Source organism: Sparus aurata, chromosome 9, assembly GCF_900880675.1.
Source record: "Sparus aurata chromosome 9, fSpaAur1.1, whole genome shotgun sequence".
NCBI lineage: Eukaryota > Metazoa > Chordata > Actinopteri > Spariformes > Sparidae > Sparus > Sparus aurata.
This window is the reverse complement of record NC_044195.1, coordinates 12,907,544-12,919,899: the sequence shown is the minus strand read 5'-3', so window position 1 is coordinate 12,919,899 and position 12,356 is coordinate 12,907,544. Positions and strand designations below refer to the sequence as shown.

Below are 12,356 nucleotides of genomic sequence, written 5' to 3'. Positions count from 1 at the left end.
ACTGGAGGGGAGTCCAGAGGGTTGCTTCAATTATGAGTTGTGCAGATTGCTTATGATTGCATGTGTTGACGATAGACTTAATCATTCCCATTCATTTCTAAAGAAAGAGAAATATAACCATATAATTTTACAGAACAGGATCAGGGGCCCGGTGTGTGTGTGTGTGTGTGTGTGTGTGTGTATTTGGTGGCCTGCCCTGCAATATAATCAGTCATCTACATTAAGATTTGCGCAGACGTAGTCCTCGCCAGCAGTGAGGGGTTTGGTTGATGGCTGAGCTCTGGTGCATACTGCCTCAGTGATGAGGTTAAATATGGCACAGCTAGTATTTTTAGGACAGGCGGAGTGCTTGGAATTATGGCATTGGGCAGACGGGAAACTCCTCTAGAGCAGAAAGCACATCAGATGTGATTACATCCCTCTAGGATTATGAATCAGCACAGACTGCCTGTAAACAGTTGTAAACTGCATTATAATGAAGCACCGCACGATCCTTCCAACATATTATTTTCTCGCACCTGGTGGAGGCAGCTGGTAAGCTGCTGGGATAGCAACCAGAAGAGTAATGGGCCCAGAGGACTAGTGTCGTGGGGCCTGGAAACATGTTCTACTCTACTGTGGAAGAGGCTTTCCAGTTATGTACTGTGGAGAAAGGTGGAGCCCCGTCCTGTCACGTTTGCGGCTCTGCCCTGCCCACTGCTCCAGCACATGGGATGGCAGGGCGGGTCGTCGACGCGCACAGCCGCTCCGCCTCCAAGGCGCTGTGGGAAGAAAGGATCACAGAGGCGAGACTGCACTGAGAGGCGATAAACAAGCGATGTATGTATTTTATACACCGCTTAGAAAAGAGACATGCGACCGCACCAGCGAAGCTCATGCGTAACAGGATCTTAGGGCTTGGACTGTTTTAACGCGCCGCCCCGACTGTGCGCTCAGGAGCGACGTGCAGCGCGTCAAAGAAACCAGATTTCTAAGGGGCGACTTTGTGTTTACACAGGAGCCATCCAAAGCCACGTTTTAGCAAGCAGGCAGGCGAGCCTTGCTGGGACAGTACAGTGCAGGACTGTTCCGCGTTTGACTCCCTGCCCATGCAAACAGTGGAGGAACAGAGCCACAGATACATGACCATATAAGTGATCGTAGTAAAAAAAAAAAAGAAATCCTGTCCATCGGAGAGATTTCTGACACATTTGGATGATATGGAGTGCTGCAGCTGATCGACAGGGAGAGCACATGTTGTGCACGCAGCTAATCGCTTCAACTTTCAGCATGGATGTGGAAACTGTTGTAAACTAAGCACAACTACGCCTGGCCTTGGTCGCAGGGAATGCTACATCGGCATCAGTTTTTAAAGTAATCTCGCATCGCTGCCAAAGCGCTTCGGCCGAAAGTCTGCTGCCTGGGGTCGACATGGAGAGCCGGGAGGAGAGGGAGAGCAGTCCGCCGAAGGCAGACAGGACTTTCGCCCTGACTTACATCGGCTGGTCCTCGCTGGACAGGCGGACCACCCTGCCAATGCTGCCGTGGCTGGTGGCCGAGATCCGCAGGAGGAGCGAGAGGGGCGACTGCGGCCCCGTGGTGCAGCCGAGAGAAGTTCAGCTGGTCCTCATCCCCCCGTTCGTCCGATGCGTCCCCTCCAGCAGCAACAACTCCTCGGTCTTTATTTTTGAGCACAAGGCGCAGCTCATCTCTCGCTTCATCCACAACAGCAATGACCTCAGCTATTTTGCCTATCTCCTGCGGGGCCAGCCCGACAACCCCGAGTCCGAGATGTCCTGTCACGTCTTCAAGGCCTGCGACCCCAACCAGGTAGGCCCGTCCCAGTGGCAGAAGCGCACCTTTACGCATGACACAACAGCAGTTACACCAGGGGCGAGAGAGAAGTGCACCTCTTAGCAGTGTAAATAGACTGAGAGGATGCAGGTCAAAGGGTAAATGGGGGAACACCAGAGTAAACACTCAAATGATAAATATTGTTTATTTAAAAAGACCTGGGGTGAGTTTACAGTGACCGAACCCAGGTCACAATCGATAAGAGTTTGATCGTTTAGTCTTGTAAGTGTCTTTTTAAATCACAATTTTCTCAGAACCCAAAGTGACGTCTTCATGTTGCTTCTTTTGTCCAACCAACAGTCCGAAACCCAAAGACCCTTTCATTTACTGTCCGGAAGCTGGAAACAGCCAATGTGTGACGCTGATCAGTCGACTGTCAAAATAGTCGACTAATTGATTAATTGACTTAGAGCTTCGGTTCAACTCTGTAATGTGTTCATGATATTCCAGAGGTGTGAAAATGCAGAAGTCAAGACGGTTCCTTACTATAATTCCACTCTGACATCACCGACAGGATTCACAGTGTCTCCTCTACTTAATTCAATTTCTGACACACTGACTCTAGCTGCAGGTAAAAACACGAGACAAAGAAAGGTCCTGCACAACCTGAATTGAATTCTCCTTGAGGTGACTACTGTGTAATTGTTGTCACACATACACAAACACACACACACACTGTAGATTAGTCAATGGTCCAGACATGTTTGCTTTGGTATTAAGTATTTAGGCCACTGGTCGGTGGGAATGATAAACAGAGCACCCCGGATTTTTTTTTTTTTTTTTTTTGGCAAAGTTAATCCACCTCTGTGCTTCTCCTCTTTAGGAGATCAGACATCTCACGGGTGCCTGTCGTGTGACAACAACTGGATAGACACAGTATTGAGTCAGCACATTTACATGCTGATCAGCATGCCACTCTTGAGTAATAAACTGAAATGTGGTAAACAGTCCAGAATCAGGAAGGTGGGAGTCAGAGGTTGAAAATCAGCATTCAGACATGTTATGTTGGTCATACTGTACATGCTCAAGAGCTCACCCCAGCGGCACCGAGGAGTGTGTCTGTATGTTTGCATGTGTGTGGAAGTTTGCTGTTGTGACCTAGAGTAAGTTTTGATACTAAAGCTGCAAAGATGTATTAGATACATCTTAACTGTTAATGAATTAATCAACTATAGATTCAGTTTGAGTCATTTTTGAAGAACAAAAAGGTCAAAATTCTCTCATTCCAGCTCCTTAAATGTGGATATATTCTGGCTTATTTCCTCCTCAGTGACAGTAAAATTTATATTTTTCGGTTGTGAAAAAACAAGACATTGAAGGATGTCATCTCGGGCACCTCAGGAAACAACCACATAATTCTCCAAATAAGCAACGAATCAAGAAAAATAATCAACACAAACATCAACATTGAAAATGATCATTAGTTGCAGCCCCACCCCCCCATGATTTTTGTGGCTGTGTTCGTGTGTGTTTACATGTGAATCATTCCATTTTTGGGGTTGTGCCAGCAAGATTTTGGCACAACCCCAGAATCTTGCTGAAGTCCTCACACTTGTTCACGATACTCTCGTTTCCCCAGTGAACAAGGAAACCCTCACAAACAACGTTCACAAACCGATCTCCAGTTCTGCTCATTTTTTTTTTTTTTGCTGCATTGATCTCAAATATGCCTGCGTTGTATCACGTTTCCTGTGGTATGTGCAGGGCTCGGGCAGGCTTGTTTGCCTGCTGGTGAAAGCTGAGAGCAGGAGAGGCAACAAGTTCGAGGCAGATGCACTTTCTTTCGAGGCTCTCTGCTGGGACTCCAAATGTTTGCAGCAGTCAGAGAGGCAACTTGAACATACCTCATTCAGCATTATTACGCAACAGAAACTGGTTTGGCAGCCAGGGAGCTAGCAGCATGCGCAAGGTGGAACATGTGGAATGCATGGGTTATTTTACCACTACACTGTCCACTGCCGTGTGCAACACCCCCGCTGCAATCACTGTTAATGATAAGATTATTTTCCAGGTAGTCATTGTTCATAACACATTCTTATTGTGCAGCTGTCTTCTCTTTGTCCTTACTGAGATTGAAGTCACGATAAGCCACTGCCTTGGTTTTGAGTGACTGACATGTTTTTTTTTCTTCTCTATTCTTAGCTGTAGACATGAGCAGAGTTCATTGTGTAAAGCCTGAGGAAAGACCCCCTGGCGTCTGCCAAGAGGATGCGAGAGGTTCAAATGAAACTAGGCTCCTGCTGTCTTGAAGAGCGAAGATGTTTTATCGGCCAAAGCACAGCGTATCAGATTTTATATGCGTGGGGAAAAGATTCGGTTCAACACAAACAGACGCCCACAAAGCACAGTCTATATGTAAATGTGGAATGTGTCATTGTGTGTGTTCCTTTTGTTTGAAAGGTTGGGCTCTTTAAAATCAAGTCAGACTTCCTCGACTTGAAATATGGCTTCAGTCCTCAAGTATATATTATAAAGGTGTTTCATCGAGCCAGGGCAGTTAGAGTTTAGAGTTTAAAGGTCCAATAAGTATTTTTGTGCAAGAAATCTTAATTCGAAGAGAAAAGTCCTCATTGAGGGATTTTCATGACTCAATAAATACAATAAACAAATGACAAAGACAAATGGCAACACGATATGATACTGTTTGACCATACTTGTTTACTTATTCTACAGTTTTATACCTTGCAGGAATCTTCTGAGTAGTCACCTTTTTATTGCATCATGCTGTTCTGTTTATTCCCCTCTGAGGATGGTTTGTTTATTAACTTTGCCAAGGAGCTCATGTTTTTTTTTTTTTTTTTTACCCGTGTCCATCTTTTGGTCGGTTGGCTGGTTTGTTGGTTTGTGGGCAGAATAACACTAAAACAGCTCAGCGGATTTGAACAAAACTTGGTTGGAAGATTGGTCCCAGCCCAGAATAGACCCAAATAACTTTGGGTGTCACTCTGGATAAAGGTACAGATTCAGCAATGTTTTTTCACTTTCATTAACATTGTGAGATGGGGCGATTTTTCCCCAGATTTTTCTTCATTCATCCTGGGCGGAGGTGCTATTCTAGTTCACTTATGGAAGTTTACCTCACATTATTATTATTATTATTATTATTATTATTATTATTACCTTATTAAACATGGTAAAAGTTTCCTTTCTGAGTGTTTTTTTCCCCCAAAAACTACATAGTGCACCTTTAATTGTAATTGTTCTTGGCTTAGAGAAGCTTTCATGGCAGCAGTTTCACACCGTTTAAACTGAACTCTGCTGTGCTGTTATCAAGCCCGCAGCAGACAGCCTGAGCTTGCACAGTGTAAACCACAGGCCTGTGTGTTTTCCACCTCTGCTCTGACTTGGAACTGGACCTCAGTAGAAATCTCTGACTTGCATGACCCTCTGCTCTATGTGGGTGCTGTTTATCATCATTCAGTGGCATGTAGCGACAGTGGGACACGCTCACGACCCAAGTCAGGGCAAAAGTGACATACTTGGGTGGGGTGTCAAAGACTCTTCAGTAAAAACCAAGTAGGAATGGAAAGTTAATATTGCAGAGTTTATGCTAGGCCTAATTTTGCGTTTTCGGCTGTATTTTGGAGGGTTAAAACATTAAAAACAAAACGGGCTTTAGCTTTTTCCACTCTGTCCTGCTGAGAGGTCACACCTGAGCTATCTTTGGTTAGCCGGGGCAGAGTTGGCTGTTAACATGATCACACTTCTTACAAATAGAAAAACGAAAGACCATTGATTCTTATCTGGTTCTCGTGAGAGATGGTGAAGATTTTTTTTTAAATCACATATTATTGGATGCACAAACAAAGTGTGCGGGAGCATGGAATAGATAGGGCTTGAATTACACTGCCACCTCGACACGTTGTCATTTTCAGCTATGATAAGAGCCTGTTGCCTCATGTTAAGGTGACATAGGAGCCTTTGTTGTGAGTCGGGACTTGAACTTTGTCAAACCCCAGAGCCTAGTTTGTCCTCAGGCAGATGGAAAAGCACTGGGAGGACGTCACAGCCGTAGTGAGGTGTAGCTCCAAACACGTGATCGCAGTCAGCCCTTAGAACCAATAACTGGAGAGCTTCGGCCACACAAAGACCGGTATGATCAGTAAATGCAAACCTATTTATCCAGGTTCCTGCTTTAAGCTGCATTTATTTCATAAAGGAAGCTTCTGAAGTTCAGCTGTGATTTGATTTTTTTCTCGCATTTCATTTATTTTGTGTGACTCTGCAAGAAATGACTGATAACTTTGTATTTACAGAGTCATCCATAATCGTTTTCATCATTAAGAGTGTAATCTTGAATTGCTCCTGCTCCGACACAGGGAATTACCTTCCATACCTCTGTCTCTGCCTGTTTCCACCCTTATCTTGTATTGACACAATGATAACCTGTGTCTCTAAAGAAGCCTAATTAGCCTGATTGCAGACGCTGTGGGTGGGTGTGCTGTGTCCTCGTTTGTCTGCCTTAATGGTGCAGTACAGGGCAACCGAGCTATGTGCCGGCTCCTGTTTGATAACACATTATTAGGGCCTATTGGAGGGAGCTTTGACATAATTTGACCCCGTGTAGCGAGGGTGCTCAGGACGGAGCTCAGAGGGGACAATCCTCCTGTTTGTTTTCTCCTAAGCTCTAAAGCTGCTGCTGTGTATGTAGACAGGCTTTGGATCACAACCAGTGTCACTGATATTGTTTGATAAAGCCAAGGCAATGATGGGTGAAGGTTAGGTGTAAAAACCAGCTCGAAGACCCGCTCGGAGTGGGAGGATGTGTTTGAATAGATTGCCAGTTGAAAAGACACGGCTCTCCTGTGCTCCCTGACAGCCTTCTGCCTGTCTGTGCCTGTCTCCGCCCAAGGAATGAGCACCTTTACCGGCTCTGCACCGGGGTCGACTACAAATAATTAATCGGATCAAATGGTGCTGTGGTGTCATCTTGCTCATGCATAATCCAGCAGTTCCTTTTAAATGTCACTTTTTTCCCTCCGTGACGATGTGCTGCGGGGACGACAGGGCTGATTACATGACAGCTCAGACAGAGCAGCCGTGATTCTCAGCCACCAAGGCCTCTGAATTACCTTCACCTAGTTGTGTCAGTTTGGGATGTCAAGATGACAGATTCTGATGGCCACATTAGTGGTCTGATTTAAAATATCCTGGCTTTGCGATTTTTAAGATGATAAAACATAATTTTTTTTCGAAACGTTATTGAAAAATCTCATGAGAAATTTTATTTAAAGGGTTAAATGCTTTTCATCCTCGTTGGCTCTCTTTTAACAGTTACTGCCTTTTGATACAGAAATAACACGGTAGCCAAATAATACGGTACAAAATGGTAAATCAAAGATACAGAAGAAGTCGGGTCAAAGTGTAGTTTTAGTCAGAATAAAATGAACCGATTGAGAACATCTTTCATGCAGGTGTTATGCCCTTGAGCGGATAAAATGCCACTTTGGTGAATGGTAATTTAAAAATCATGCAGCGGTCCTTTTCGTGCTTTTTTCGCCATTGGCTCACATTACACTGAAACCACAATTTTTACTCACAGCTACTTAGGCTACCATAATGTCCCTCTGGTGAGAGTGAGAACAGAGACACTCGGTGTAGCAGAGCCTTTACAGACACAAACTGTAACATTTGGAATCCCAGTTAATAACGAAATCGGTGAATTGGGGTGGGCGATATGACTATTTTACACCATGATTTTGAAGGTGTCCACAGTCTTACTTTCGTCACATTACATGGCTCTTCCTACGGTGAAGTATTGCAAACAATGTAATGTTAGTTAAAGCTGGCGGCAAACTAACTATATCTTTAATGCAATATTGTGTTTTAATTCTGCAAATGAATTCATAGGCCATCCAGGTCTGCTTAAAGTGTGCAGGGTATTTTGATATTTTTAAAAGATATTGCTATTTAGATTGTGGATTGTCGTTTGCGACTGAATAGAGAGTGATATATTTTTTGGGGGCCATGTTGCCAACCTCCAGTTTGCTGTTAACTCAAAAGATGCTTTTCAAATCTAAAAGCCAGTAGAAGATCAATCACAGCGGTCAGAGTTGAATCCGAATGAGAGGGAGTATGTATGACCCAGCAGCCGCCCTCTGTGTCACCAGCCACGCACAGCTCAACCCCTGGGAAGGCAGGCGCAAGGAAAATAGGACTTTTAATAGCTCATGTAGCCACTGCAGCGATATAGACGACAACTATTTGAACTCTGTGTCTTATCCATAAACTGGCGTCCATGAGAAGCGGAGACAGACTTTGTCAGCATGCTTTATTTTATTCACAATTTCCTGTTTTCCTGCCCTCCCTCCTCTGCCCTGTTGTTCTGGTCACACCTCTGAAGTGAGCCCGATGTATTTTATTACATAACTTCCCCTTTCTAGTCTATGTAATACATATATTTGCCCAACAGCCTGCATGCAGCTCTTATCAGATACGACGAGCGATGTGTGCAGTGTGCGGAGCCACTGTTTGTTTTAGCGCTCATTGCTGTCACACGCAGTATTTGTCTGACCTTGGCAGCGGCCCTAGTTATAGGCACTTGAATTTTAGAGGCTGTCGGTCGTGTCGTGTCTGCCAAATCTATTGTAATCTCAACAGTTGAAGTGTCTCGGGACTGAAGGATGGGTTGGCTTCAGATTCCCCAAGTATTGCCTAAGAGTGTGCTTGAATAGAGTTAGTTTTTCTGTCTTGACTTGTCAGGTTTGTTTCTGTGACGCAAGTTACAGAAACAGATTTCCTGCTTTAATGGCACTAGTTTTTCCTGCACGTGTTGAACGAGGTGCAAGCGGCCAGCACCGTGCTGCAGAAACAGGCTGTGTGACCTTCAAGCCTCTGGTTTCCTCCAGCTCCACTGTTTTGTCTTCTGTCCCCGATCGTGGGCGTTTCCTGGCCTCTCGCCTGCTTCTGTAGTGTTTGGTCTGTCCAGCCTTTAGTTAGTTCAAAATGTGCTGTTTTTTTTAGCCTTGAGTTATTTAAAGTCGCGACATTGAGGCAGGTCATGTTATTTGTCAACCAAAACAAAATCCTGGATGAGTTCTACTTGTGCTGACTTTTGTTTATGTGTGAGTCTCCAATCCAGTACACCTCCGCTGACAAGATGTGTCAGTGGAGGTCAATCACTGTAAGACACACATTGTTTTATATGGGCTTCAAGAGATAACAGTGCAGTGCAGACATTGAATTTAAAGGTGCAATACGTAAGAATTGGCCACTTGAAGAATTCATACTCAAAACAGACGGGGGGCAGCATATCACCACATTAATCGCAAACTTTTGCTAACTGCATCTGCATTAAGGTAGTTAGCTCAGTTAGCCGTGCATCTGGTGGTCCGGACTGGGAACTTGGTGGACAGGGGAAGTGTTCATTTTTATACCGACAGCACAGCAGCTTTGGACCAGGACATGTCGCAGCTAGCGGCTTGGTTAGCATGCAGGTCTAAACTGTGATTTCTTCTCATTCTGTATATAATTCTAGTTGATGTTTTATGGTTTTTCGGCTAAAATCTTATGTATCACACCTTTCTAAAATCAGATTTTCTATATTAAAGATTTGAAAATGCGTCACACTGTGTCTTTTGTCTCAGCTGAGTTATGTTTTTCTCGTGCTGTTCAGTTCTAGGAGGAGCTGCAACCTGCCGTGTGGTTCCACTTCACTTCCCTTTCTCTTTTGTTGAGATTTTCCTCGTCAACTTCTTCCTGTTCACCATACCCCTTTGTTCCACTCTCCTTTCTTACAGGTCCCTGAGGTGATCAGCAGGATTCGCCAAGTGTCCAAATCTGCCCTAAAGGGAGATACCAAGCCAAAACAGGAAGCTGACGAGGCCTTCTACAACTCCCAGAAGTATGAAGTGCTTTACCGTGGCAAGGTACAAATTAACGCACTTGTCAACTATGATGTCAACCAAAACATTTTTTTGTAAGGCAATTCAATTAATTTGCTTCTGAATCTGAAACAAAAAATACCAGGTGACCGTTCTGCACAAAAAGGCTGCGTCCACCCTCATCGACGACTGCATCGATAAGTTTCGTCAGCACGAGGTCGAGCGCAAGCGCCTGCGGCTGCTCAACGGTCAGCGAGGCTCCACAGAGGGTGCCCCTGTGGAGTTCCTCATAGGAGAAGATGCAGACCCGCTCTCCGCTGCTCTTAATCAGAGTTTAGAAGACCCCAAGAGCCCTGGAGTGGAGGACATGACCGGAGGTGGAGGTAAGAGCATCATGCGAATTGAGGATTAGGATGAATAATTTTATTCGAATAATGTGTGTGCCCACGACTGCAGTCGGAACAAAAGGTCAAGGCACAATCTGCAGGTAGCTTTAGGCAGATTTTTAAAGCACACCAAACTGTTTGCTTACCTCCGCACCGCTTTACTGTGACGCTGGTACACTTGACGAGATTTTTCCATTCGTGCGCGGCTCATATTCCCTCTGACAGTTATAACAGTAGCAGGTTTTAACACTTGAATTCCCTTGTAAATCTGGAAACGGTGGTCCTTCATTTGAAACAGATGTAGACAGAAGCAGACTAATACTCTGTAGCCAGCTGACATGACAAATGTCACAGATTTTAGCCGTAGCCAGCTAGTTAACATGGCTGACTTCATGGCACTTCTACGAAAAGGCAAGTTTGAACAAATTCACTTAAAATGTGTAATTTATGAATGAGTTATTGAGTGAATCTGAGATACAGTGAGCTAGCTTTTGGATAAATCGAGCTTTTATACTTTCCTGCGTTATCAGTCTGAGGTCACTTCAGCCCTACTAGCTAATTAAGCTAACGATAGCTCCTTCAGCTGATTGAAAACCACGCTAGCAGCTGATTTTTAAAATATTTCCAAATAACTCGAACTTTGAAATAAGAACTGTGTAAAAGTGGTATTAAAGAGGTTTTATATTTTATTGAGTTGTGTTCTTTCATGATCCAAAATGTTTCCAACCATGTTCAAATCTAGACAAATATGTAATTATTTTTTCAAGGTAGCCTTGAGTTTCATTTGGTTTCTTAAACTTTGGCGATACATCAGGTGATATGTCAGAGAAGGAGAATATGGCGAACGTGACAAAACATAACCTGAACAAAACTAAAGCACTATATTTTTTTCTTTTTTGACAATCAAGACATTGATTCATTAAACTGAATAATCAAGCTTGTCTGATTGATCATGTGGTGGTCATCTACACCAATGAAACTAATGTCAGAAAGTGTTACTCTAAATCCAATCTTTGCTGTTCTTGTGTCAGTCAAAGGCCTGTCGAGCAGTTCCAGTCAGAGCAGCCTGCGAGGAGCGTTCCCCGAGTGCATCCTGGAGGACTCTGGCTTTGAGGAGCCTCAGGAGTTTCGAACGCGCTGCAGCAGCCTGGCAGGGAGTCTGCAGAGGAAGCCGGGGGAAGGAGTCATCATAGGCCCCACGCGCCGCAGACACTCCAGCGCACCAAACCATGTTCAGCCATCTGATGCAGACAAGAACCGCACCATGCTCTTCCAGGTAGAGGAATTTGATTAAGGAAAAATGCAGTTGAGTTCCATGAAAAAGAAACGACGTGCTGTACTTTTGCTGATGTATCAGTTTCAGAACAGGCTTAGCAGCTCCGAAGTTTCTTATCTTTTTGTCCGCAGCACTGAGCAGCTTTATCGTAGCAGCAAAGTTAAGATTCAGGAATGTTTCACACTGCTTGGCTTTACTCCAAAATGGCAGTAGATGTAAGTTTTATGGGCAGAACTCTAAATATACTCCCTTTGTCAATGAGATGGATGGATGTTTTCGTTCCGCTCACTTCCTTCATGTCATAATTTGTCTTGAAGGAACTTGATTCCAACTGTCACACCAGAAAACCACCGTTTGTCCTTGTTTGTCACCCTCTGTGCATTCAGTCCAGCCTCAGAGCCTCCTGCTGCCGCAAATCATTTTTATGTGCACGTGGCTGGCAGTTGTAATGCACAGACTGGGCTCGGCCCTGTGTTAGCCCTTCAGTTTAAGAGGCTGTAACTCCTGAGTTGAATTTGTGACCGCGGCGCTACTCCTGTGCTAACGTAAGGCCGCTGTCGAGTGAGCCAACTGCCATTCCTCACACAGCATGCCCATTTCCTCATAGGGCTAAATTTAAAAACTAGAGCACGGCGCTCAATATGATACTCCACATAGCAGTCAATTATGGGAAAAATCATTGGTGCAGACCTGTTGACCTTGATTTTGAGAGTGTGTCTATCGTGCGTCACTGAACGCGCCCCAGAATAGTCCCAGCCCTTATCATGAGACTCTTGACACTGAGATTCTCCTTGCCATAAGTTAAATCCATTATGTACGCACAGTATGGAGTCTTTCTGGTTTTGTGTGACTGCTTTTTTTTGTAATGTACATGTTCTTGCATGAATCCGTCTGACCAGAATAGACTTTTGTGTCTCACAGGTCGGGCGTTTTGAAGTAAACCTCATAAGTCCAGACAGTAAAACGGTGGTGCTGGAGAAGAACTTCAAAGATATCTCATCCTGCTGTCAGGTTGGTTTATTTTTATTCTCTGTTTTT

General features: G+C 44.4%; 1 protein-coding gene across 1 annotated transcript in view; it reads left to right on the top strand.

The window, feature by feature from the left end:
* Positions 1-703: 703 nt before the first annotated feature.
* Positions 704-12,356, top strand: part of tbc1d4 (TBC1 domain family, member 4) — a 34,519-nt gene continuing 22,866 nt past the window's right edge. The window contains 5 exon segments of the mRNA XM_030428392.1: positions 704-1,809; positions 9,573-9,701; positions 9,802-10,039; positions 11,074-11,318; positions 12,240-12,329. Coding sequence (XP_030284252.1) covers positions 1,411-1,809; positions 9,573-9,701; positions 9,802-10,039; positions 11,074-11,318; positions 12,240-12,329 — 1,101 coding nt within the window. The 5' untranslated portion in view covers positions 704-1,410.